The 26,910-nt window shown below is 37.0% G+C and overlaps 1 protein-coding gene across 2 annotated transcripts in view; it reads left to right on the forward strand.

Annotated features, from left to right (window-relative positions):
* The window catches only part of WDR19 (WD repeat domain 19), a 103,590-nt gene that overhangs the window by 31,774 nt on the left and 44,906 nt on the right, over nucleotides 1–26,910 (forward strand). For both annotated transcript variants that reach the window (XM_019025463.3, XM_055384806.2), the window contains 12 exons: nucleotides 490–560; nucleotides 1,734–1,906; nucleotides 1,989–2,103; nucleotides 3,024–3,130; nucleotides 3,873–3,995; nucleotides 10,835–10,984; nucleotides 14,174–14,321; nucleotides 14,450–14,654; nucleotides 17,769–17,928; nucleotides 18,137–18,247; nucleotides 20,743–20,852; nucleotides 26,244–26,301. In XM_019025463.3, coding sequence (XP_018881008.3) covers nucleotides 490–560; nucleotides 1,734–1,906; nucleotides 1,989–2,103; nucleotides 3,024–3,130; nucleotides 3,873–3,995; nucleotides 10,835–10,984; nucleotides 14,174–14,321; nucleotides 14,450–14,654; nucleotides 17,769–17,928; nucleotides 18,137–18,247; nucleotides 20,743–20,852; nucleotides 26,244–26,301 — 1,531 coding nt within the window. The remainder of the gene's footprint in view (nucleotides 1–489; nucleotides 561–1,733; nucleotides 1,907–1,988; nucleotides 2,104–3,023; nucleotides 3,131–3,872; nucleotides 3,996–10,834; nucleotides 10,985–14,173; nucleotides 14,322–14,449; nucleotides 14,655–17,768; nucleotides 17,929–18,136; nucleotides 18,248–20,742; nucleotides 20,853–26,243; nucleotides 26,302–26,910) is intronic.

Here is a 26,910-nt window from a genome sequence, read left to right on the forward strand (position 1 = left end):
ATTTTTCAGCGCTTTCAACCTGATCCTTCTGATCCAAATTTAATGTTATTTCTATACTATAATTCACTTCCTTTTGTATGAAAGAACTCTGGGCAGGGGAGAAAGGGAACACATTGTAAAGAGAAACCTGTATCATCTTACAATAATTAATACTACTCAGGAGAATATTTTCGTACCCAAATTTCTTCAGGACAATTTTAACCTCCTTATTCCTGAAGCTATAGATCAGAGATTAAGCCAGGCACAACCCTGCCCGCCCCCCATCTCTGCACACAGTAAGCAAATGAACAACGACAACAAACCCAAAAGTTTAAAGATAAAATATAATGAAGTACAGAAATTCTAATATTTTCTTAACCCAGTAGATCATTCTGTACATCACATTTTGGAGACCAGTAACCTATTCCATGGTTTATAATTTTTTGTGAACTAAAACAGTTTTATATAAAGATCATATATATTTTTTAATAATACATTTTTGTTTTTCAGCATTAAAATCCAAGACTTGGTTGACTTAAAAGACATGTATGTTATACTCAACCTGGATGAGGAAAATAAAGGTATTGATTTTTCTGAAGCAGATTGACACTTTATCATTCCAGTTACAGAGAGTAAGGTTGTGTTTGTTATTGTGTGATTTGCATTCGTTGTAGGAGGAATACATTTTTTTTTTTTTTTTTTTTTGAGACGGATTCTTGTTTTGTAGCCCAGGATGGAATGCAATGGCATGATCTCTGCTCACTGCAACCTCCACCTCCCGGGTGCAAGTGATTCTCCTGCCTCAGCCTCCCAAGTAGCTGGGATTACAGGCATGTGCCACCACGCCCAGCTAATTTTTGTATTTTTAGTAGAGATGGGGTTTCACCATGTTGGCCAGGCTGGTCTCAAACTGCTGACCTCAGGTGATCCGCCTGCCTTGGCCTCCCAAAGTACTGGGATTACAGGCGTGAGCCACTCTGCCTGGCCAGAAATAAATTTTAATACTCTTCACTAGAGTTCCCTAAAATAGTCTCCTTATTTTAGTAATTATATTGTCATACTGCTTGACTAGAAAGATATGTCTACTTTGATCCAGAGATTTATAGTGAATTTTATCCTAATTCTAATGTAAAGTATAAATTCTTATATACAGTCATGACCCACATAATGACGTTTCAGTCCACATACATGGTCCATATTTACTACCTTTTCTTTCTTTCTTTCTTTCTTTTTTTTTTTTTTTTTTTTGAGACAGCATCTTGTTTTGTTGCTCAGGCTTACTGTACATTTTCTATATTTAGATATGATTCAATGTGCAAATACTTACTGCTGTGTTACATTTGCCTGCAGTGTTCAGTGCAGTAACATGCCATACAGGCCTATAGCCTAGGAGCAATAGGCTATACCATATAGCCTAGGTACATAGTAGGCTATTTGATCTAGGTTTGTGTAAGCACACTCTATGATGTTCACACAACAACAAAGTCACCTAGTGACAGATTTCTCGGAACATAGCCCTGTTGTTAAGTGACACATAACTGTACTTTCCCTTTGAGCCACAGGGAATGAGCCAGTGCTCATATTCTTATGCCAATCCATGGCAAATTTCCTAGTCTAAAAAAAAAACTACTTAAACTAGTAAGGAAAATATTTGAAAATTGTTATGTCTCTGGTAGCTTAAATGAAAATATTTGTTTGCTGCCTGCAACTATATATTGTTTTTGAATAATCATTTATTTTGTCGATTATTTCAGGATTGGGTACCTTGTCCTGGACTGATGATGGCCAGTTGCTAGCACTCTCTACCCAAAGGGGCTCACTTCATGTTTTCCTAACCAAGCTTCCCATACTTGGGGATGCCTGCAGCACAAGGATTGCCTATCTCACCTCCCTCCTTGAAGTCACCGTAGCCAACCCTGTTGAAGGAGTATGAAAATGGTGTTATTTTTCTTTTATTTATTAATAAAATAAGTTTAGCCGTTGATTTATTACTATTTTCTCTATTATAGGAGCTACCAATCACAGTTTCTGTTGATGTGGAACCCAACTTTGTGGCAGTAGGTCTTTATCATCTGGCTGTAGGAATGAATAATCGAGCTTGGTTTTATGTCCTTGGAGAGAATGGCAAGTCTAAATCCAGTTGTTTATTCTTATCTAGCACATAATTTCTGTTATTTGGGAAGCACTGCAAGTTTCTTTTAGGACCAAGTCTTTCACTCTTTTTTATTCACATATCTCATTCTTAGCTTAAATGGTTTTGTAAGTCTTCTAAAAATTTGCATAATTTTTAGAAAGCTTTTATTCTTTACCTTTGTAGTGATGGCAGCATAGCATAGTGGGTAGAGTGTGAGCTTCAGAATTAGAGAGGCCCTGGATTTAATTTCCCCTTCTGCCTCTGTTAGCTAAGTGACTATAGACAAATCACTTTACACTTGTGAGCCTTACTCATCTGGAAAATGAGGATACTTCTACTTTTAATGGATCATGAGGAAGATTAAATAAAATGCGTGGTCTCACTTGGCACAGTGACTTTTTTTAAGCACTCTTAAACCTAGTGGGTGCTTAATAAATGTTAGTTCTGTCTCCCCTTTTATTCTTTGAATAATAGCTATTAGCATGTGAGGAAAACCTTGTTTTGTTTTTTCTTCCCCTGCCTCCTCCCCATCACCTTTCCCCAATTCTAGGTCAGATAACCCTCAGGAATAGAACAAACCTGAAAATTAACCTGTTAAACAGGAAATACCATTAAGTTTCTTGCAACTTAAGGTTTAATTCTTTAATTGTTTTGCATATAATTTTATTTTCTATTACTTTGTTTCAGGTAAACCATAATGGAATGCCTGAAGGCAAATTTATATGGCAACTAAGATTAAAATGAAATTTAATCTTTAAGATTCAATTTAATTATTTAATCATTTAAGATTAAAATGAAATTTTAAGTTCAGAATATTTTTGCAAAAGCACACCTTTTAAAATTATTTGCAAGTATGTATGAGATAGTTTTACCAATATTTTAATGTGTTGGTTTTTAAAAATTGCTACAGCTGTGAAAAAATTGAAAGATATGGAGTATCTGGGAACAGTAGCCAGTATTTGCCTTCATTCTGACTATGCTGCTGCACTTTTTGAAGGCAAAGTCCAGTTACATTTGGTAAGTATAATTTTGATGTCCTGGAGACGCACTAAGTTATAATGAACAGCCTAATGTCTGATTATTAAGAATATTGGTCAGGAAGCAAGGATGTACAGACTAACTGGAAAGCCAGGTGTGAGTAAAGGATTAACAAAACCCTTCCCCTTCTATATTAGAAGTTCTGTTGACTTTCTAACCCTGTTCCCCAAAAACCTGATAAATACCAACAGTGCTACTCACAACATAGCCTTTAGTAAAACAGTAATAATAATAATAATTACCCTGTTAGTAAATTGGAGCTAGAAGGAACTATACATGAACTATAAAAACCTGATGGGAATGCCATACCTTTGGGCTTCCTGGAAGGTGTTGACTCATATTCGGGCATTTTGTGTGTGGGGGTCTTTGAAACCATGCCTGCTGAGTTGTTCAAGAGATGTTGGCACCTGTGAAGAGGGGGCTTCTAAGTCAGGGCATCTCTCACATCTGTTTCATGGCTCTTTACATCTAGGAAGACAAAGAGATTAACGATTAAATAGCTGCAGAGCCTGCAGTAAAGACTGTTCACACTAAGAGGGACATCTGTGCTACCTTGCTGGCAAGCCGTGGTTCCTGTCTGATAGCTTTCTGACTAAACTGACCTCTGGTAGTCTTGGGAGCCTGAATGTTTAGTTGAACTTGAGAAAAAGACACCCCTAGATGTTGTATAGATGGTTTACTCAAATAAATCTGTGAGCCATTATTATTCTTTACGTTTTAGATAGAAAGCGAAATCTTGGATGCTCAAGAAGAACGTGAGACTCGGCTTTTCCCAGCAGTGGATGATAAGTGCCGTATCTTATGCCACGCCTTAACTAGTGATTTCCTCATCTATGGTACAGATGTATGTATTGCCTTCTTTTTTAGAGAACACTGGGAATTTTTAATTTTTATTTTGTGATCTCAGTCATTCTCTTTTCCTACCAGTCTTTTTTCTATATTGAATCCAATACAATTAATGAAGTTATCTGTGATTAATTATATACATTCATGTGTCTCTTTGCAGTGGGGATACATTCTGAGAAACGTGTCATTGGGCAATTTCATCATTGTGTGGATGTCATAGAGTGTGCTTACAGGAACCTAGATGGTACAGCCCACTGCACACCTAGCCTGTGTGGTAGAGCCTATTGCTCCTAGGCTACAAACCAGTACAGCATGTGACTGTACTGAATACTATAGGTAATTGTAACACAATGCTATCTAGACATAGACAAGGTACAGTATATGTGTGATATAAAATATTTAAAATGGCATGCCTGTATAGGGCACTTACCATGATAGGAGCTTGCAGGACTGGAAATGGCTCTGGGTGAGTGAGTGAGTGGTGAGTGAACGTGAAGGCCTGCAGCATTACTGTACACTACCATAGATTTTTATCAACACTGTACAGTTAGGGACACTAAATTTATTTAAACATTTTTTCTTCAAAAATAAATTAACCTTAGCTCACTGTAACTTTATAAGCTTTTAAATTTAAAAAAACTTTTTGACTCTTTTGTGGTAACACTTAGCTTAAAACACAAACACATTGTACAGTTACACAAAATATTTTCTTAAAAAATATTTTCTTATATCCTATTCTATAAGCTTTTCCTTGTTTTTCACTTTTTTTAACTTTTAAACTTTTTATAAAAACTAAGACACAAACACACACATTAGTGCAGGCCTGCATAGCATCAGGATCATCAGTATCACTGTCTCCCACCTCCGCATCTTGTCCCACTGAAAGGTCTTCAGCGGGAATAACATGCATGGAGCTGTCATCTCCTGTGATAACAATGCCTTCTTCTGGATACCTCCTGAAGGACCTGGTTGAGCCTGTTTTACAGTTAACTTTTTTTTAATAAATAGAAGTGCACTCCAAAATAAAAATAAAAAGTATAGTATGATAAATACATAAACCGGTAACAGTCATTTATTATCATCATCAAGTATTATGTACTACACATAATTATATGTGCTATACTTTTATATAACTGGCAGCACACGAGGTTTGTTTACACCAGCATCAATACAAACTTCAGGGTAATGCCTTATGCTCTGACATTATGACATCCATGATGTCACTAGGCAATAGGAATTTTTCAGCTCCATCCTGATCTTATGGGACTACTATCATGTACATAGTCCATCGCCAACCGAAACATTATGTGGCGAATGACTGTACATATATAGAACACACAGGTGGCACGATTTGTTAATATCAGTGGTTTTGTGATTTTTAAGCAATTTTGATGGCCTAGTGAAAAGTTCAGACTTTGGAGCCTGGCAAATCTGGGTTCAAACAGCAGTTCTATTACTTGCTAGCTGGTGCTTAACCCCTCCAAGCCTTGTTTTCCTTATCTGGGTGCTTTAAGGATTTAATTTGGTGATGAACATAGACAGTTCAACTTCAGATCTCTAATGCCTGCATTTAGTAGGCATTCAGCAAATATTAAAATTAATTGAATATTGAGAATCTGACTTCAATTTCTTAGTCCTTTGAACCATGGGTACCCTAAATCTCCAAATATTACATTAGCCACATGCACATAAACTAGTTATAGCATCTTATATTTGTAAACAGTTTTCACAGATTTTTCAAAGCATATCATGCCTGTTACCTTGTTCAGTCTGTAAAAGAATTAAGTTGTTAGAAAATGCTTTGTTTTCCACTTTAGCAAAATAGTGGCCGGGTGCAGTAGCTCCCACCTAAAATCCCAGCATTTTGGGAGGCCGAGGCGGGTGGATTGCTTGAGCTTAGGAGTTCAAGACCATCTTGGGCAACATGGCGACACCCCCATCTCTAATAAAAATACAAAAAAATAGCCGGGCGTGGTCATGTGTGCCTGTGGTCCCAGCTACTCAGGAGGCTGAGGTGGGAAGATCACTTGAGTCCCAGGGGTGGGTTGCCAGTGAGCTGAGATCACGCCACTACACTCCAGCCTGGGTGACAGAGCAAGACCCCGTCTGAAAAACAAACAAACAAACAAAAAAACAAAAAACAACAACAAACAAAAAGTTTTTACTACTTTAAAAGTTTCCACTTTCTCACATGAAATTATCATTATCATTATTGTTTTTTAGAGACAGGGTGTCACTCTGTCGCCCAGGCTGGAGTGCAGTGGCACAATCATAGCTTACTACAATCACAACCTCCCGGGCTCAAGCAATCCTCCTGCCTTATCCTTCTGAGTAGCTAGGACAGATGCATGCCACCATGTCGTGGTAATTTTTAGTTTTTTAAATTATTTTTCTTTTTTCTTTTCTTCTTCTTCTTTTTTTTTTTTTTTTTTTAGAAACAGACCTCCTTGATTTTTTTTTTCTCTTTTTTTTTTCTTTTTGAGACAGAGTCTCTCTCTGTCGCCCATGCAATTCTCTGCCTCAGCCTCCCTAGTAGCTGGGATTTCAGGCACCTGCCACCACACTCAGCTAATTTTTGTATTTTTAGTAGAGACGGGGTTTCATCATCTTGGCCAGGCTGGTCTTGAACTCCTGACCTCGTGATCCACCTGCCTCAGCCTCCCAAAGTGCTGGGATTACAGGCGCAAGCCACCGTGCCCAGCTGAAACATTTTTTATATTTTCTTTTTATTTATTTATTTATTTTAGAAACCTGCTAATTAGTTAAATTTTTTTTTTTTTTTTTTTTTTTTTTTTTTTTTTTTTTTTGGTGGGGGTAGAAACTGGGTCTCCCTCTGTTGCTCGGGCTGGTCTTGAACTCCTAGTCTCAAGTGATCCTCCTACTTTGGCCTCTCAAAGTGCTGGAATTACAGGCATGGGACACAGGAGCCTGGCCTAAATTTTTTTTTTTTAACGAACATGTTTTAAAGCATGCTTGTTGCCATCTGAGAGACTTTTTAAAATTTATGTTTGACCTAAACTAGTAAGTCTTTGAGATAATATACATCAGTAAGGTAGGTCTCATGTATCAGGTAATTTGGTGATATGGAAAAATATGGAATAGGAAATTTGTATGACACTAATAGTTTATAGAGCCCTGATCTCACTTATTTTATCTCATTATCTATAAAATACACAGGGAAATTTTCAGGAGGAAGATACTGAAGATTGAGAGGCTAGCAAGTCTGTAGCAAAGTGGAACTTAAACTAAGATTTCCTGATGGAAAATCTACTCTTTCCACTATGCCACAGTGCTTTTGGAATAAGTGTAGTAGTCTGTTCATAAAGCAGCAACTGTCCTGGTTTCATTCTTGAGTGATTCAGAAAATATCATGTTTTTTGGCAGCTTTATTGAAGTTTAATTGATATGCAAAAAAATGCACTATTAAAGTTATACAGTTTGGACGGGCGTGGTGGCACATGCCTGTAATCCCAGCACTTTGGGAGGCCAAGGCAGGCTGATTGCCTGAGCTTAGGAGTTTGAGGCTCAGAAATAGTGAACATACTCATCACCCCCAAAAGTTTTCTCCTGCTCCTTTATGATTCCTCCCTCTCATCTGTCTCCACCCCATGCTTTTTCTGTAACTGTAAATGTAATAAATGTTTGTATATTCTAGAGTTTTATATAAATGGAAACATAAAGTATGTACTACTTTTTGTTTGTCTTTTATTCAACATTAATTTTTTTGAGCTGCATTGTGCTGTTGTGTGTGTCAGTAATTCATTTCTTTTTATTGCTGAGTAGTAGTAGTCTATAGTATGTATATATCATAATTTGCTTATCCAAGAAATATAGGTGAACATTTGAGTTATTTCCAGTTTGGGGTATTTACAAATAAAGCCTCTATCAACATTCGTGTTCAAGAAACTGGCAAACTGTTCTCTAAATCGGTTGTACCATTTTACATTCCCATCAACAGTGTATGAGTGTTCCAGTTCCTCTCTGTCCTCACCAAGACGTGACATAATCAGTCTTTTTCATTTTAGCCACTCTAATAGATGTGTAGTGGTATCATTGTTATTTTAATTTGGATTCCTAATGAACTAATGATGTGGCACTTAGCATATTTATTTGCTTTCTGTATATCTTTGGTGAAGCGTCTGTTCAAATTTTTTGACCAATTTTTGATTGAGTTGTTTTCTTATTGATTTATGAGAGTTCTTTATATATATTTGGATTCAACTCCTTTATCAGATGTGTGCTTTGCAAATATTTTCTTCCAGCGCACAGATTGTATTTTTATTCTCTTAATAGTGTCTTTCAAAGAGAAGATTTTTTTTAATGTTTACAAAGTCCAGTTTATCAATTTATTTTTTCATGGATCATGCTTTTGGTGTCATAGCTAAAAAATCTTTGCCTAACCCAGCGTCACAAAATTTTTTCCTATGTTTTCTTCTAGAAATTTTATAGTTTTATGTTTTGCATTTAGGTCCATGATGCTTTGAGTTAAATTTTGTTTATGCCGTGAGGTATAGATCACTTTTTGCAAATGATATCCAGTTGTTCCAGCACCATTTTTTGAAAAGATTATCCTTCTCTATCTTGCCCTGAATGGAAGTCCAAAATGTTATCTTTTTTTAAATTTTAATTAAACTTTCTGTTTTGAGATCCTTGTAAAATTCACATGCAGTTGTAAGAAACAATGCAGAGAGAAGTCCTAGGTACCCCTTTACCTAGTTTCCCGCAGTGGTAACATTATAGTAATCACAACCAGGATGTTGACATTGGTACAGTCAACATACAGGACAATTCTGTTACCACAAGGATCGCTTGTGTTGCTGTTTTATAGCCACTTCCCTCTTGCTGCCACCCCATTCTTAACCCCTGGTAACAAATAACTTGTTCTCCATTTCCATAATTTTGCCATTTCAATAATGTATAAATGGAATCAAACAGTATACAATATTTTGAGATTGGCCTTTTTTTCACTCAGCAGACTTCTCTGGAGATTCATCTAAGTTGTGTGTATCCGTAGTTTGTTCCATTTTGTTATTGAGTCGTATTCCATGGTATGGATGTACTAGTTTGTTTAACATTTGCCCATCGAAGGGCATATGGACTGACAGCCAAGTGGAGTTTCTTTTTGAGGTTATGAAATGTTTTAATATTGATTGTGATGAAGTATTGCACAACTCTGTGAATATACAAAAAACCATGGAGTTGTATCCTTTAAGAGGGTGAATTTTATAGTGTGTAAATTATATCAATAAAGCTGTTAAAAATAAGAATAAAAGTACAGTCCTCTTTGTTTTTCATTTTTTGTTTTTGTTTTGAGATGGAGTCTCGCTCTGTCGCCCAGGCTGGAGTGCAGTGGCGCGATCTCAGCACACTGCAACCTCCACCTCCTAGGTTCAAGAGGTTCTCCTGCCTCAGCCTCCTGAGTAGCTGGGATTACAGGCACACGCCACCATGCCCAGCAAATTTTTGTATTTTCAGTAGAGATGGGGTTTCACCATGTTTTAGCAGAGACGGGGTCAGGCTGGTCTGGAACTCCTGACCTCGTGATCCACCCACTTTGGCCTCCCAATGTGCTGGGATTACAGGCATGAGCCACCATGCCTGGCCAAATACAGGCATCTTTAAAACAGGAAAAAGAATCAGTTGAACATATCTGTCTCTATTTCAGGCTTCCATTGATCTGTGTATCTGTTCTTCCACCAATACTACGCAGTCTTGATTACTATAGCTATAAAAAGAAAGCCTTAAAATTGGGTAGACTAATTTCCCACTTTATTTTCTAAATTGTTTTAGCTCTTCTAGTTTATCAGTCTGTATAAATTTTAGAATAATTGTGTGTCTATCTACAAAAAAATCTTGTTGAAATTTCTTTTATTAGAATGATATTAAACCTTTATATCAGATGGGAATAATTAACATGTTAATTTCCCATCCATGAACACAGTATACCTCTCCATTTAGTTAAATATTTTGTGTCTTTCATTAGTGTTTTGTAATTTTCAGCATACAAGTCCTGGGCATGTTATGTTTAAGTTTATACCCAAGTATCTCATTTTTTGAGTAATTGTAAATGGTATTGCATTTTTAATTTGGTATGTACATGTTCATTGCTAATATACATTCAGTTGATTCTATCAGGTGGATTTTTTTGTCTTAAAATTAATTTTCTAATTTATTAATAGCAAAAAAATTGAAATAATGTATTTAAAAGTTACTCCTATATAATAGGGGTATTTCTAGCAAGTAGGAAATCTAAAAATCAATTATGCTTTAATATCACTAAGAATGTTAGAATTAATAGACTGTTTAATCACAGGTACATTCCCATTTTATTTTTATTTTTATTTTTTTGAGTCAGAGTCTCGCTATATTGCCCAGGCTAGAGTGCAATGGTGCGATCTCGGCTCAGTGCAACCTCTGCCTCCTGAGTTCAAGCAATTCTCCTGCCTCAGCCTCCCAAGTAGCTGGGATTACAGGCACCCGCCACCATGCCCAGCTAATTTTTGTATTTTTAGTAGAGATGGAGTTTCACCATATTGGCCAGGCTGGTCTCTTGGCCAGGCTGGTCTCGAATTCCTTACCTTGTGATCCGCCTGTCTTGGCCTCCCAAAGTGCTGGGATTACAGGTGAGAGCCACTGCGCCCAGCTTTTCCCATTTTATTTATTTTCTTGAGTCTGTACCTTTCACATATACTAAATATTATTCTTAGATACTTCATCAAAAACATGACATTTTTCTCTTAAAATTAGAACATATGTTTAATTTAAATGTTGAAAGTTAGGATTTCCTTGACTACCTTTTATATTTTCATGGCTGGATTTTTTTTTTTTTTTTTTTAGACTGGTGTCGTTCAGTATTTCTACATTGAAGACTGGCAATTCGTTAATGATTATCGACATCCTGTCAGTGTGAAAAAGATTTTTCCCGACCCAAATGGGACCAGATTAGTTTTCATTGATGAAAAAAGTGATGGATTTGTTTACTGTCCAGTAAGTCTAGAACATTTTTAAATGTTTATTTTTTGAAATGCAATATAGGGGAAAAAAGTGTGTTTAAAGCCTATCTCATGTAAAATTTTCTATTAATTAGTGCCAAGGATTGTAGTTCTTTGCTGTCATCTTCATAATATCATGTTTATGATAGATTTCTCATGAGTATATCAAGAAAACTTTTTCCATTATTCTGTAATTTTTCATAGTGGCCATCCCAGAAAGATTTTTAATGGGAAAAATAGTTATATCCTATACCTCTTTCAAACTTATCATATACTTACTGCACAATACAATAATTATAGTGTATCTGCCTGTATGTGACTTTTCTCTCCCGATAGGCAGTGAGCTTATCTGTGCCTTCTGCCCACCTCAGTTGATTTCCTCTTTCCTTGAAGAACCTGAGCACAAGGAACAGGTATTTCTGTATTAGATGAATAAAAATGGATGAACCCATTTTAAAAATCAGTCACTCATATTTTTAAACATCCTTAACTTTTTTGAAAATAGATTTAGAAAAAAGGAGATGTGCCTTTACGTTAGTTAACTATAATTGGATTTTTCATTTACTTTTTATATCCTGTTAATGGTTTACTATGTTTTTGGTCAAATTCACATAAGCTACAGCTGCTTGTGGACCCATCCTTAATACTGTTTCCGGGTGCCTAGGTCTCACTGTGTTGTCTCCCCAATGTAAACAGCCTGCTCCTCACTGCTACACTTCGCTTGATACAAAGACTTACTTCCTCCCCATGCCCACCCCTTCTTCCTTTCCTTTCCTTCCCTTCCCTTCCTCTTCCCTTTCCCTTCCCTTCCTTTCCTTCTCTTCTCTTTTTCTTTTCTTTCTTTATTTGACAAGTATAACAAATTTCCACAGATGTACCTGGATTATATATGCCAAATTCCTAATCTGCTAGTTCTTACTCAATGCATTCCTCTCCCAATTGCAAAGCAAATGAGGAAGGATGACATAAATGAAGATAAACCTCGAGTTTCCTCTACTTAATACAGAAATTCCACCTTGTATAGGTTTCCTTTCTATAACAGGGAACTAATTAGAGCTGCCTTGAATTTCCCCTGTGTGCGTTCACCACAGTTAGAAACTGTGGCTTAGACAGAATACACAAGAGAGTAGGAGGGTAAATCAGGTATCTGTGAGGAGTTAAATTCAGAAATAGGGTGTAGCTGCTAGGAAAAGGGTAAGGAGTAAGATCAGCCTTAAACAAGGTGATTTCAATCATTTTTACTTTCTCCATTTACAATTCTCTTTTTCTTGATAATTTCTGTTAAAGAGCTCTCACTTTGATTGGATTTCCAGTTTTTCTGTCTGTCTAAGATGGAGACAGTTCTAGTACCTACTTTGTAGGGTTGTTAAATGAAAAGTAAATAGGATGATGCATGTAAGCTTTTAGTATAGTGTTAGCCACATAATAAGCACTAAACCTTTTTTAAAAACAGTTCGGCCACTAGTCCAGTGGCACTGATGTGCTCATCTATACAAAGTGAGAATCAGTATAGCATAGTGGTTAGAAGCAGAGACTCAGGAGCCAGACTGCCTGGGTTCAAATACTGGCTCGTCAACCTACTAGCTGTGTGACTTTGGGCAGATTTCTCTGTACTTTAGTTTCTTCATCTGTAAAATGGGAATAATAATAGTATCTGTCTTCTAGAGTATAAGGTTAGAATTAAATGAAGTAATTAGTACAATATCTTGTAAGTAGCACTGTCCAATGCAAATATAATGTGAACCAAATATGTAATTAAAAATTTTCTATGAGCTACATTTTTAAAAGGTAAAAAACAAACAGATGAAATTAATTTTAATATATTTAATTTAACCCTTGAGGAATCGCCACACTGTCTTCCACTATGGTTGAACGAATTTACATTCCCATTAACAGTGTAAAAGCGTTCCTCTTTCTCCTCAGCCTTGCCAGCATCTATTGTTTCTTGACTTAATAATCGTGATTCTGACTGGTGTGCAATGGTATCTCAATATTATCATTTCAATGTGTGATTGAATATAAAAAAAAGTAATGAGATATTTTACAATCTTTTTTTCATGCGAACTCTCTGAGTGTGTAGTTTACACTTAAACATATCTCAATTCGGACTTGGCACATTTCAGTGCTTAATAGGTACATCTGGCTACATGTAGATGTTGTAATAGCAACTACTATGTTAAATAACACAGCTTTGTAGTATGAATTATTATTTGCAAGAATTTTATATTTCATTCTCATTTTGAGAGTAGGATGAGGCAGATATTTTTCAGTTCCCTATTCAGGATATATATAAGCCTACCTGCCTGAGTTCACAGGACTTATATGGACTGATTTTTGTAAATAGCTTATTTAGTATAATATTACAGTCAGCCCACCCTATCTGTGGGTTCCTCATCCATGGATTCAACCAACTGTAGATCAAAAATATTCAAGGGAAAAATGGATGGTTTTGTCTATGCTAAACCTGTGCAGAAAACTTTAGTTGCCTATATTCCCAATACAGTATGACAACTATTTACATAGCATTTATATTGTATTAGGTATTATAAGTAATCTAGAGATGATTTAAAGTATAAGGGAGGGTGTACATAGTTCATACACATATTACACCATTTTATTCAGGGATTTGGCCATCTGTGGGTTTTGCTATCCGTGGGAGATCCTGGAACAAATCCCTCATGGATGTTGAGGGATGATTGTATATTTATATTTGTTGACATGCATTTTAGAGAAGCTTTTGAAATAAAGCATCCCTAGTGTAATTTACTTCAGTCGTGTGAATTAATTTGTTTCTTAATACCCAGTATTATCAAATACTCAGTATTATTGAAAAATTTCTAAACACAAGTACAAGTGTGTTCGTAGTTTAAATTTCTGTCATCCTGAGCAGCTTTAATTTTTTTTCCTTAACCTGAAGCTTTGTGTCTAGACTTGTGGGTTCTCCTACAAATTTGCCAGATTTTAGATCAAACCTTGGATTTTCCAAATAACTATAGTTTTTTCAAGCCAGACCTAGGATAGGAATGGAAAAAGAAACTTTCTTTCATGTTGTTGTTGGAGTGATGCTAGGTTGAATATGACTCAGTAAGCTAAGCCAGCTAAGGCTGCAAACAGACTTCTACCACGGCAAATGATAATGATTCAAGTACAGACTTGGGGCAAATCTGTAAATTTTATTTTGTAGGTTAATGACGCTACCTATGAGATTCCAGATTTTTCACCAACCATTAAAGGTGTTCTTTGGGAAAACTGGCCAATGGATAAAGGTGTATTTATTGCTTATGATGATGATAAGGTGTACACTTATGTCTTTCACAAGGACACTATACAAGGTACTAAACCCCTTTTGTGTGTATTCGCTGACAAATGAATTTCCCATTGCAGTAAAATTAAAACATTCTTTCTGATGTTTGTGCTGAGTATTAGCTTTCAGCATTGCGATGTCTGTTTTATAATGTAGGAGCCAAGGTTATTTTGGCTGGTAGCACCAAAGTTCCTTTTGCTCATAAACCTTTGCTGCTATATAATGGAGAGTTGACCTGCCAAACACAGAGTGGAAAAGTAAACAACATCTACCTTAGCACCCATGGCTTTCTCAGCAACTTAAAAGATACGGGGCCTGACGAACTGAGACCAATGCTGGCACAGAATTTAATGCTAAAGAGGTAGGCTTTCAAACACTTCTTTTGGAACTTCTCATTTGCTTTTGTGATTTTAAAGGTCAAATCCTATAATTATTTTATCTTATTTTATTGCTTTATTCTTTATCCTTGCAAGAGTTTTTTTTTTTTTTGTAAATGTAGAAGTACAAGTGCAGTTGTGCTACATGGATATAGTGCATATGGTGAAGTCTGGGCTTTTAATGTACCCATCACCAGAATAGTGAACACTGTACCCAGTGGGTAGTATTTTATCCCTCAACCCTGTCTCACCATCCCACCTTTTGGAGTTTCCAGTATCTATTATTCCACCTGTATGTCCATGTGTACCCATTGTTTACCTCCCACTTCTAAGTGAGAACATGCAGTTTTTGACTTTGGGGCATTTCACTTAGGATAATGACCTCGAATTCCATCCATATTGCTGCAAAAGACATGATTTCATTTTTTTTAATGGCTGAGTAGTGTTCCATAGTGTGTATATCTATATATACACACCACTTTTTAAAATCCAGTCATCTGTTGATGGACACTTAAGTTGATTCCATGACTTTGCTATTGTGAATAGTGCTGCAGTAAACATATGAGTGCAGGTGTCTTTTTGATAAAATGTCAAATCCTATTCAATAGATGGAGATAACAGCACTTACCTTGTTCATTTTGCAGGGATATTGTGAGGCTCAGATAAGATAGTCAGCTGTTTTTATTATGAGTACTTTATTACAAGAAAAGCCCTTAAGAACAAAACGGTTTCTAAGCTTCCAAAGAGCCCAGTTATTGGGAAATCCTAATAAAATAAACCTAATTATTTCAACAATATCTTGACTTCATCATAGCGAGGTTTGATTTTGCTTTGCTTATAATTTCCTTTTCCTGTTTTTTTCTCTTGTCTCCTAGAGCCACCGTGAATTCCTTTGACGTTCTAATTCTTCCGAGCCTCTCTTAAATGTTGCTGTTTATTGGGGTCTCATGAGTTTCCTTCTCTTCTTACTCTAATTATTCTTCCTGAGTGAATCTCCTCTGCTTAACATGGCTCAACATACCACCCATATGAAGCTGACTCTAAAATCTGTGTCTTTATCTTAAACCTGTACTTACAACTACCTTCCAGTCATGTGTCCTTAGAAGTCCATGAGCTCTTCAAACTTGCCCTTTCTAAAACTGAACTCATCAATTTCCACAGGCCCCTATTTTCCCTCACTGTAATCACACATGCACATGCCTTAACACACATATACACCAGCTCCTTTCCTCCTCCTGTGTTCCCTAGTCTTTACCCAGGCCCTCACCTGGAATAATGTGTAATGTAACTACCCACTTCCTAGCTGCTCTGTCTGCCAATAGCCTTGTAACGATCTCATCTGTTCACACACTTTTGAAGATGTGATTTGATCCTCTTATTTCCCTGCTCAGGATCCTTCAGTGACTTTCTATTGCCTTTACAAACAAATCCAAATTCCTGGGGGACCTCCATGACCTACTAGGCACTTCATGATTTAACACCAGCTCAACTGTCTCCACTCAAGTCCCTCTCTGTTCCACTGGCTGCTGAAATTGCATATATTTTATGATTCTTCCTGGAATGCCCTTTCCCTGTCTCTGAATGTAGTAACCCCTCTTTCTTTACCCATCAGCGATAAGTGGAGCCATCTCCTGCTCCAGGAAGCCTTCCCCGACTTCCCCACCACCACAGGCAGTCCTGCTTGGGGTCTTTCTGATGTGTTGCCTCAGAGCCAGGATGCAGTATACACAGTGGTGAAGAGCATGACACCACTTACCTCTGTGTGCCTTGGGCTAGTCTTTTGACGTCTCTAAGCCTCATTTTCCTAATCTATAAAGGAGACATAATAATAATACTTAGTGGGTAGGGTTATTAGGGTAAGAGAATTTATGCAAAAGACTTAGCACAAAGAGTTACCTATTGTAAGTACTCAGTTACCTCTGTCAAACTATGCTATAGTCATTTGTTTTCTTATCTATCTCTTCCACCTTCCCCAATTGTGACTGCCTTAAGGACAGCAACTGTGGTTGATTTTTGTATCATGTTTCCAAGCACGTAACAGGAGTTCAGTAAATGTGTGTTGGATGAAAAAATGGATAGGTGAATAGATAAATGGATGAATGAATAGATAGATGGATGTAATATATTCACTCATGTAGAGGTTCCACAAAAAGTTTAATTGGCATTTATGTTCATGTTTTAAACCAGAGGTCGGAAAACCTTTTGTGTTAAGGTCCAAATGGCAAATATTTCAAGCTTTACGGGCCATAGGGTCTCTATCGCAGCTACTCAGTCTGGCTGTTGTAGCAGGAAAGTGGCCACAGACAATCCATTAAAGAGTGGGCTGGGCCGGGGACGGTGGCTCACACCTGTAATCCCAGCACTCTGGGAGGCCGAGGCGGGTGGATCATGAGGTCAGCAGATCAAGACCATCCTGGCTAACATGGTGAAACCCTCTCTGTACTAAAAATACAAAAAATTAGCCGGGTGTTGTGGCATGCGCCTGTAGTCCCAGCTACTCGGGAGGCTGAAGCAGGAGAATAACTTGAACCCAGGAAGCCGAGGTTGCAGTTAGGTGAGATCACGCCATTGCACTCCACCCACCCTGGGCGACAGAGTGAGACTCCATCTTCAAAAAAAAAAAAAAAAAAAAAAAGAGTGGGCTGATCAGTGACTTTGTTCCACTCAAGCTGTATTTTCAAAACAGCAGCTGACTAGATTTGGCCCATAAGCCATAGTTTGCTGACCCCTGTTTTAAACTTCTAAATTTATAGGAATAGAATACTAATTTTATTAGACTTATATGACAACACAAATAATATTCATCTATGTGTGAAATAAAAAGAAATAAATGAATAGGATTAGCTTAGTTGTTAATTGAGTAGGCTGATTACAGAGTAGATTCAGATTAATAAAAGAAATTTAGGGAAAAACATTTATCTGTATAAAAAAGGAAGAAAGCTTAAGTGTTTTTTCATTACTTGTAAATGACAATTACAGGTTAAGAAAAGTTTTAGACAGTTTATCTGGGGCACGCTATTAGATGACATGTAGTCTGAAAATTGCCTAACATGTGGCAAGTGGAGCATTCTGATTAAGCTTATGTTCTTACATCCCAGGTTTTCTGATGCTTGGGAAATGTGCAGGATTCTGAATGATGAGGCTGCCTGGAATGAGTTGGCCAGAGCTTGTCTACATCACATGGAAGTGGAGTTTGCAATCCGTGTTTATCGGAGAATTGGAAATGTTGGCATAGTGATGTCCTTGGAACAAATAAAGGTAAACAGCATGTTATAGAATTATCAAGTTAAGATTTAAATGCTATTTTAAGTTAAATGCAGTCTAAATTTTTTGCGTTTAATCTTACCTCTTAAACAAGTGAATCGATAGAACATTACCACTTCCTACTGATCAAAGTCCTTAAAAAAAAAAAAAAAAAGTTAAACTCTTGCATTTTTTTTCTCATCAGAATTGCTTTTATTTGTAGGGAATAGAGGACTACAATCTTTTGGCAGGACACCTTGCCATGTTTACCAACGATTATAACCTGGCTCAGGACCTGTACCTTGCATCCAGCTGTCCTATTGCTGCCCTGGAGGTATGGCAGCAAGTAAGAATGGAAATTGTGTAAGAGGTATCCAGTGGGGAAATGGGGAAAAAAAAAAATGGGGCCGGGTGCAGCGGCTCACGCCTCTAATTCCAGCACTTTGGGAGGCCAAGGTGGATGGATCGCCTGAGGTCAGAAGTCCTAGACCAGCCTGACCAATATGATGAAACCTCATCTCAACTAAAAATACAAAAATTAGCCCAGACGTGGTGGCATGTGCCTGTAATCCCAGCTACTCGGGAGGCTGAGACAGGAGAACTGCTTGAACCTGGGAGGTGGAGGTTGCAGTGAGCCTGTAATCCCAGCTACTTGGAGGCTGGGGCAGGAGAATTGCTTGAACCTAGGAGGCAGAGATTGCAGTGAGCCAAGATTGTACCACTGCACTCCAGCCTGGGTGACAGAGCGAGACTCCATCTCAAAAAAAAAAAAAAGGAAAGAACATAAGAACATCAAAGGAGGATCACCCCTTCTATATAATTAAAATTTCTCAGCACAGACACTATATGCCTTCCCCCTCCTAAAATTCAAACATGTCAGTTTAAGAACCCCTGAGTACTCATTAATTTGTAATGTTAATCATTAAAATTATAATTCAAAAATGTTTATTCTGCATTTTGTGGAGGTATAAAATGCATGGTATTATAACATTACTAATTGAAATCTAAATGTGTCCAAAGAGAACAGATTGTGTAAATTACAAAAACATATACAAGGAAAAATATCACCATATATTGAGTGCTTACGTGGGCCAGGCACTTTTCTAAGCACTTGTCATGTATTAATTCATTTAACCCTCCCAACAATCCTATGAGATAGGATTGGTTTTTTCTCTATTTTCCAGATGGGAGAACCGAGGCACATTTATCCTTATTGTGTGAAATTCTGTTGTGTATTAAAAGGTGAGCTAAGGACTAGTGTACCATCACTGGTTTCCCAGAGGTGAGCATTGCAGGAGAGGGCCTAGAGCAGGATGAAGGGCCTGGTTAGTTCAAGGGCAGGGAAGAAGGGAAACCTGGCAATATAGACTAGCAGTGAGGAGCATAGACTTCACAGTCAGACATGTCTGGGTTCAAATTCCAGCTCTGCGTAAGCTTGGACATGTTATTCAACCTTTCTGAACCCTAGATCCTATTTCTTTAAAGTAGGAAGAATAATATCTAACCCATGGGATATTTGTAAAGATTTAAAAATCAGAATGAGGTCTTTTAGCACAGTGCTTGATCAATAGTAAAGACACATAATTAGCTATTGTAATCATTAATATTATTTCACCTAAAACTGGCATTTCTACAACTATGTAAAAGAGCTTGTTTTGGGAGCATTTGTTATTAATTTTACCACTTTCCTTTTACAAATCATTCTGTAGCAAATTTTCATTTTTAAATTTTAAGTGAACTAAATTAACTTTGTTATAAGAAAAATTTAGGTAATTTTACAGTATTATTTAAGATAATTGGGACACCCTGAGAAGTTTTCAAAACTTGGATTAATACTCACTGAAATAGGAATATGGCTGCGATGACTGAGGGGAAATATGTCATCTCAACTCTTTTGCATTTAACTGTGGGCACTTGTCATGTGCTGCTAGACTTGGAAAGGATTTGAGGTAATGGATTGATAATGGAGAGGGGTGATTACTCTTTAACCTCACTTTGAAATCTGATGAGTTAACCAGGTGAAGAGTTCAGAGGCAGAGCCCTACTGCCCAGCTCTGTCATGTACCAGCTGTGTAACCTTATATACAGAGGAGCCTCTCTTTGCCTCAGTTTCTGGATCTCTAAAATGGATACAAGAAAGTATTAATACATTGCAAAAGGGTAGTTGTGAAAGATAAATAAGCTAATCCCCTAGAACAGTCAGATAATAACACTTGAAAAATGTTAGCTATTATTGTTTAGGAAGTATGAATAAAGTGAGGAATGAACTTTAAAAGATTAATGATGAGTTTATATTTAGAATTATGTACCAGGCAGAGAAAAAAGACCACAGGAACTAGGAAGAAAGATATATTTACATTTTAGTTACATTTGCTATTACTCTTGTGATAGAGCTTCAGATTTTCTAAGAAAAACACACCAATTCCTATAGCAAAGTGTTCTCAACTTTTTAAAATCACTACCTTCTAAAAATAAAAATTAATTTTAATTTAATTGATTACATTAATTTAATTTGATTACTCCCTGTGAGAAAAATTAAATACTAAGAACTAAGATTTTGTTAGATAAGACTGAGTTTTGGAGGGCCACAAACCATAATAATAGCTAAGATTTTTTTGCCCCTCCAAGAATCAATTTTTGCCTCCTTCAGGGCTCTATCAAGACCCTATTGAGAATGCATACTATAGTAATATATTATCATTGTAAAGATCAAGTTTCATTATTTAAACAAAAAGGTTTTGTAATTAGTTTTATTAAAACTAGCTCTTTGTGGTAACTTTGCAAAATACTTTTGCTCATTTGAAATTAAGGTCTTTCTCTTCTTAACAGATGAGAAGGGATTTACAGCATTGGGACAGTGCTCTACAACTGGCAAAGCATTTGGCCCCAGACCAGATACCTTTTATATCAAAAGAATATGCTATTCAGCTTGAATTCGCGTAAGTCTTTGTTTTTATACATTTCAGTCAGTAGCTAATGACTGCAAATATCTTCAGTTTGAAACTTCCATTAATGATAAGGCCCTCCATTGATTTAATACTTTTTTTAGAGAAAAAATACTGTATTAATTATATATCTGAAAAATGTTTTTTCTAACAATGTCTTATCCATGCATTATCCACTTTAAGTTTTCAGCATCAAAATCTAAGTCTGGATCTAAGCTGTTTCTGCATTTAGAATCTAAATGTTATTATTATTTTTTTTAATAGAGACAGGATCTCTCCCTGTTACCCAGGCTGGAGTGCTGTGGTATGATCATAGCTCACTGTAGCCTTGAACTCCTGTGCTCATGTGATCCTCCCTTCTCAGCTTCCTGGGACTATAGGCATGCACCACAAGGCCTGGCTAATTTTTAAATTTTTTTTAATTTTTAGAGAGACAGGGTCTCACCATCTTGACCAGGCTGGTCTCCTGGGCTCAAGTGATCCTCCCAGCTCACATTCCCAAAGTGCTAGGATTATAAGCGTGAACCACTACGCCCAGCCTAATTATTATTTTTAATCACATGTGGCCATCAACAACTATGCATAGCATCACACTGCTTTTCCTAACTTATGTTCATGGTTCTGACCTCCTTTAACACTTTGAGGATTTGCTCTATAATTTCAAACCATAGTGAAAAACACCGAGGTTTCATCTACATTTTCTATTTGCTTAGAATTATAGTTTTTTCTAACAAAAGTAGACAAATGGGACTTAATTAAACTAAAAAGCTTCTGCACAGCAAAAGAAACAATCAACAGAGCAAACAGACAACCAACAGAATGGGAAAAAATATTTGCAAACTATGCATCCAGCAACAAGCGAATATCCAGAATCTGCAAGGAACTCAAACAACTCAACAAGAAAAAAAAAATAACCTATTAAAAAGTGGGCAAAGGACATAAATAGACATTTTTCAAAAGAAGACATATAAGCAGCCAACAAAAATATGAAAAAATGCTCAATATCATTAATCATCAGAAAAATGCAAATTAAAACCACAATGAAATACCATCTTATACCAGTCAGAATAGCTATTATTAAGAAGTCTAAAAATAATAGATGTTGGTAACGATGTAGAGAAAAGGGAATGCTTATATACTGTTGATAGGAATGTAAATTAGTAGAACCTTTATGGAAAACAGTATGGAGATTTCTCAAAGAACTAAAACTAGAACTATCATTCAACCCAGTAATACCACTACTGAGTGTATACCCAAAGGGAAAGAAATCATTATATCAAAAAGATACCTGCACTCATATGTTTATTGCAACACTATTCATAATAGCAAAGGTAAAGAATCAACCTAAGTGTCCCATCAGTGGAGCACTGGAGAAAGAAAATGTGGTATACACACACACACACACACACACACACACAGACACACACACCATAGAATACTACTCAGCCATAAAACAAGAATAAATTGTGTCTTTTGCAGCAACATGGATGGAACTGGAGGCCAAAAAGAAGTAACTCAGAAAGTCAAATACTGCATGTTCTCACTCATAAGTGGGAGCTCAGCCATGGGTACACAAGGACATACAGAGAGGAATAATAGACACTGGAGACTCCAAAAGGTGGGAGGGTGGATGAGGGTTGAAAAATTACCTGGGTACACTTAAAGTCCAGACTTCACCACTACCCAATATATGCATGCAAAGACCTGCACTTGTACCTCACAAATACATATATTTTTTTAACTAAATGATTTTTTTATTACAGTTTTTCTTTCGTGAGTTGCACATGTATGAAAATTAGACAATTGCTGTTGCAATTCAAGCCAAAAACTCTTCCCAGGAGGATATCGAGTGCTTGAGTAATAGTCCTTTATGATGCATGAATAGGAGTCACAAATCTCTCTTGCCTTTGGAAATTCCATAATCTATTCTGAGAAATTTAGAATTTTCTAGTGATCTTAATTGCTAGACCCTCTTAATTGTCAATAGTCTTAATTGACAGACTATACATTTTTATTGCAGTGTTGCATCGAAGTGTAATTTTAGAGGCATTTAGGATCCAGTTTTAAGTTAACATTCAGCCATGGTTGGTGCTACCAATGCAAATATCTGCAGAGAAAATAAATGAATAATTTATTTGCAAATATAATTTTGTACATGTATGTGTAATGACAACCAATTTCTTTTGACATTTATTATGATACATTCCAACATTCAAAAATATTAAAATATGGAAAAAGATTAGTCTTTAAACAAAGAAAGTATAGTTCTAACATTTGATTTTTTCTATAAAACATTTTTACATAGTTCCACTTTACTGTCATAGAGACTTTGGATTCATTGAGAATACTGACACATAAATTCGTGTTGTAGGAGTTATTCTGTCAAAAAGTACTCTTTGGACCAGGTACGGTGACTCATGCCTGTAATCCTAGCACTTTGAGAGGCCCAAGGGAGGAAGACTGCTTGAGCTCAGGAGTTTGAGACCAGCCTTGGCAACATAATGAGAACTTGTCTCTACAAAGAAAAAAAAAAGGAAAGCTAGCCAGGCCTGGGGTCACATGACTGTAGTCCCAGCTGCTAGAGAGGTTGAGGTGGGAGGATCGCTTGAGCCCAGAAGGTTGAGGCTGCTGTGAGCTGTGATCACGCCACTACCCACCAGCCTAGGCAGTGGAGCAAGACCCTGTCTCAAAAAAAGAAGTACTCTTTCATTTCTAACCATGATATCTTATTTCAAATTTTCTATTCTACAGATTGAAAACATTATAGAGATTTTATTTCTTCTTAACCAATCTTGATTTCAGTTTGCCACATTTCTGTTCCTTATAAATGCCTATACCAAAAAGTGATGTTGGAATCTTAGTACATAACACAAGAGACAGAGCCCCATTGCCCTGGCCCTCCACCTGCATCCTGAGGATGACTGAGTCTTAGAATATAAAACTTCTGTGCTAAGAAGGAAAGATGATCCACCAAGTCCTGTCAGAGTACAGACACCCCAGTAAGCCCTCGGACCATCCAGAACTCTTCGATTTTCACTTCCTTCAGGAAAATTGCAGTTTTGTAACAAATTCTCAAACTTGTCTCATTATGGTCAGATGAATTGAGTTCAATTGAAAGCCTCTGTGTTGTTGTTTCTAACCCTTTCTGCTCATCACTTGACCATAAAGCCACCGATTCTCAAAGCTTTCACTGATATTTTTATGCAGATCTTCGGACCCTAATGTACACACACCCTAGCCCCCAATAGTCTGAAGGAATTTCCTTGTGATAATAGGAACTAACCTAGGTATAGTTCATTGTCATCAAATACCTGAGTAGCCACCAGCTATGACTTTGACACCTAAGACCCTAGGCCTGTGTTCAATTTCAACAGTCTGTTTAATTATGCATCCAAGACAGTGATTAGGTCAAAGCAGGGCCAGTCTATCAGGTCTGGGTGAGATTTAACTTACTAAAGTCTGGGATTAAACTAATGAGTTAGTTCCATATGAGAGCTTCAAAATAAAATAATAAATAATCCAGTGAGCTAAAAATAACATAAAAATAAAGTGAGAGTTCCAAAGTATTAATTTAGCTTGCCCAAGGAAAATCTCAGGCTCCTGTGGGAGGAACTGTCGACTCAATTGATTATATCAGCTGAGCTAGGGATATCTCCTGAGAATGTCTCCTCCCTATTCTCAGGAAAAATCCCTAGCTTGGTTGAAGTCATCAGGTCCATACTGGTAATTTCCACTTAGGAACATTGCTGACTATGGAGTCCTAGGCTGACCAAAAGAAAGTTCTCAACTGCAGAACAGCTTCTTTTCCAAAAATATCCTTGTACATTAATAGATGAGGAAAGTGAATGAGGCTTAGAGAGGTTTAGTAACTTGCCTAAGCTGATAAAGTAGTGATAAGGTAGATCTCAAATCATGCCATTTCAGAGCTGATTAATTTATTCTGGAGAAGATGGTTTCTTAGAGGAAGATAGATCCCAAAAAGTATCTCAGGCAAATCACTGATTCATTCTATCCCAAACAATGAAAATAAATTGAAATAATAAAAGTCTTCTGTATATGAAGATCCATGTTAGCATCAGTCATGGGAAGAGAATATTATTATTGTTATTTTTTTTTTTTTGAGATGGAGTCTCACTCTGTCACCCAGGCTGGAGTACAGTGGCGCAATTTCAGCTCACTGCAAACTCTGCCTCCCAGGTTCAAGCAATTCTCCTGCCCTTAGCCTCCCGAGTAGCTGGGATTACAGGCACATGCCACCACACCTGGCTAATTTTTGTATTTTTAGTAAGAGAGGGTTTCACCATGTTGATCAGGCTGGTCTTGAACTCCTGACCTCATGATCCGTGTGCCTCGGCCTCCCAAAGTGCTGGGATTACAGGTGTGAGCCACCGTGCCTGGCCCGGGAATATTATTTATATCATGTATATTAATACTTTTTCTCAGTGTAAGAACCAGAGCCCTCAGTACTGTAATCTCCAATGTATTCCTCCACTTCTACCCTTTAATAAATTGACAGCCCTCCAGATTCCCTCAATATATATTCCTGTAAATATTGGGCCTTTGGTTAAAAAAAAAAAAATGTGTTTTATGGTCACATGATTGTCATTTAGTGCCCCAAAGGAAATAATTAACCAAAAGTAGCCAATAAAATTAATGTAGCTTCTTATCAGAAAAAATAGCTAATACATGCTAGGCTTAATACTTAGGTGATGGGTTGATAGGTACAGCAAACCACTATGGCACATGTTTACCTATGTAACAAAGCTGCACATCCTGCACGTGTACCCCCGAATTTAAAAAAAAAATTAATGTAGCTCCTCAAAATGCCTAGCATACCACACAGTAAGTACCTTATAGTATAGCATAACCCGGCTTAATAATTACTTTTAAAATAGCAACATAATGACAGACTGCACTTTGAAAGAATGCATCTGTAGTGTTCCACATCTTTTGTGAGCTTAAGCAACTCAGTGACAAAGATTATCTTTTAAATCTTGTATTTGTAAATTGGTCTACTACTCCCCAGTGGTGGCTCATGCCTGTAATCCCAGCACTTTGGGAGGCCGAGGTGGTGGATCATTTGAGCCCAGGAGTTCAAGACCAGCCTTGGCAACATAGTGAGACCTTGTCTCTACAAAACATTCTTTTAAAAATTTGCAAGGCATGGTGGCGCATGCCTATAGTCTCAACTACTCAGGAGGCTGAGGCTGGAAGATCACTTGAGCCAGTGAGGTCGGGGCTACAGTGAGTTGTAATTGTGCCACTGCACTCCAGCCTGGGCAACAGTGAGACCCTGTCTCTAAAAAAAAAAAAAAAAAAAAAGGAAAAAGTATATGTAAATAAAATTCTAAAATATATATTAAAATTCACTCTTTTTTTTTTCAGGGGTGATTATGTAAATGCTTTGGCTCATTATGAGAAAGGAATAACAGGTGATAATAAGGTAACCTTGGATAAAGATAAGATATGCCTAATTATGTCTGGGTTTGTTTTCAGTTTCATTTTTAAAAATCATGGTCTTATTTGTATTGTATTTAATATCTAGCAGGTGAGCGTTTTCTTTGGTTTACTAACAACCTTGCAAGGAAATAGTTAAATCATTTTAAAACACTTCAAGCTCTTAAAATCTGACGATGACAATATTTTTATCAGTCTGATAAGTTTTACATCCTTAATATAAGTCTAATTAAAGTTGGAAATAAGATTTTTATCCTTTCTTACTTATAGGCTATGATTTTCATAAGGTTTTTCCTTTTGCTCTTTTTAAAAGTTTCAGTAGGCTGGGCGTGGTGGCTCACACCTGTAATCCTAGCACTTTGAGAGGCCAAGGTGGGCGGATCACAAGGTCAGGAGTTCAAGACCAGCCTGGCCAATATGGTGAAACCCCTTCTCTACTAAAAAAAAAAATACAAAAATTAGCCAGGCGTGGTGGTACACGCCTGTAGTCCCAGCTACTCAGGAGACTGAGGCAGAAGAATCGCCTGAATCTGGAAGGAGGAGGTTGCAGTGAGCCAAGATCATGCCACTGCACTCCAGCCTGGGCGACAGAGCG

The sequence above is a fragment of the Gorilla gorilla genome, chromosome 3, assembly GCF_029281585.2.
Source record: "Gorilla gorilla gorilla isolate KB3781 chromosome 3, NHGRI_mGorGor1-v2.1_pri, whole genome shotgun sequence".
Lineage (NCBI taxonomy): Eukaryota > Metazoa > Chordata > Mammalia > Primates > Hominidae > Gorilla > Gorilla gorilla.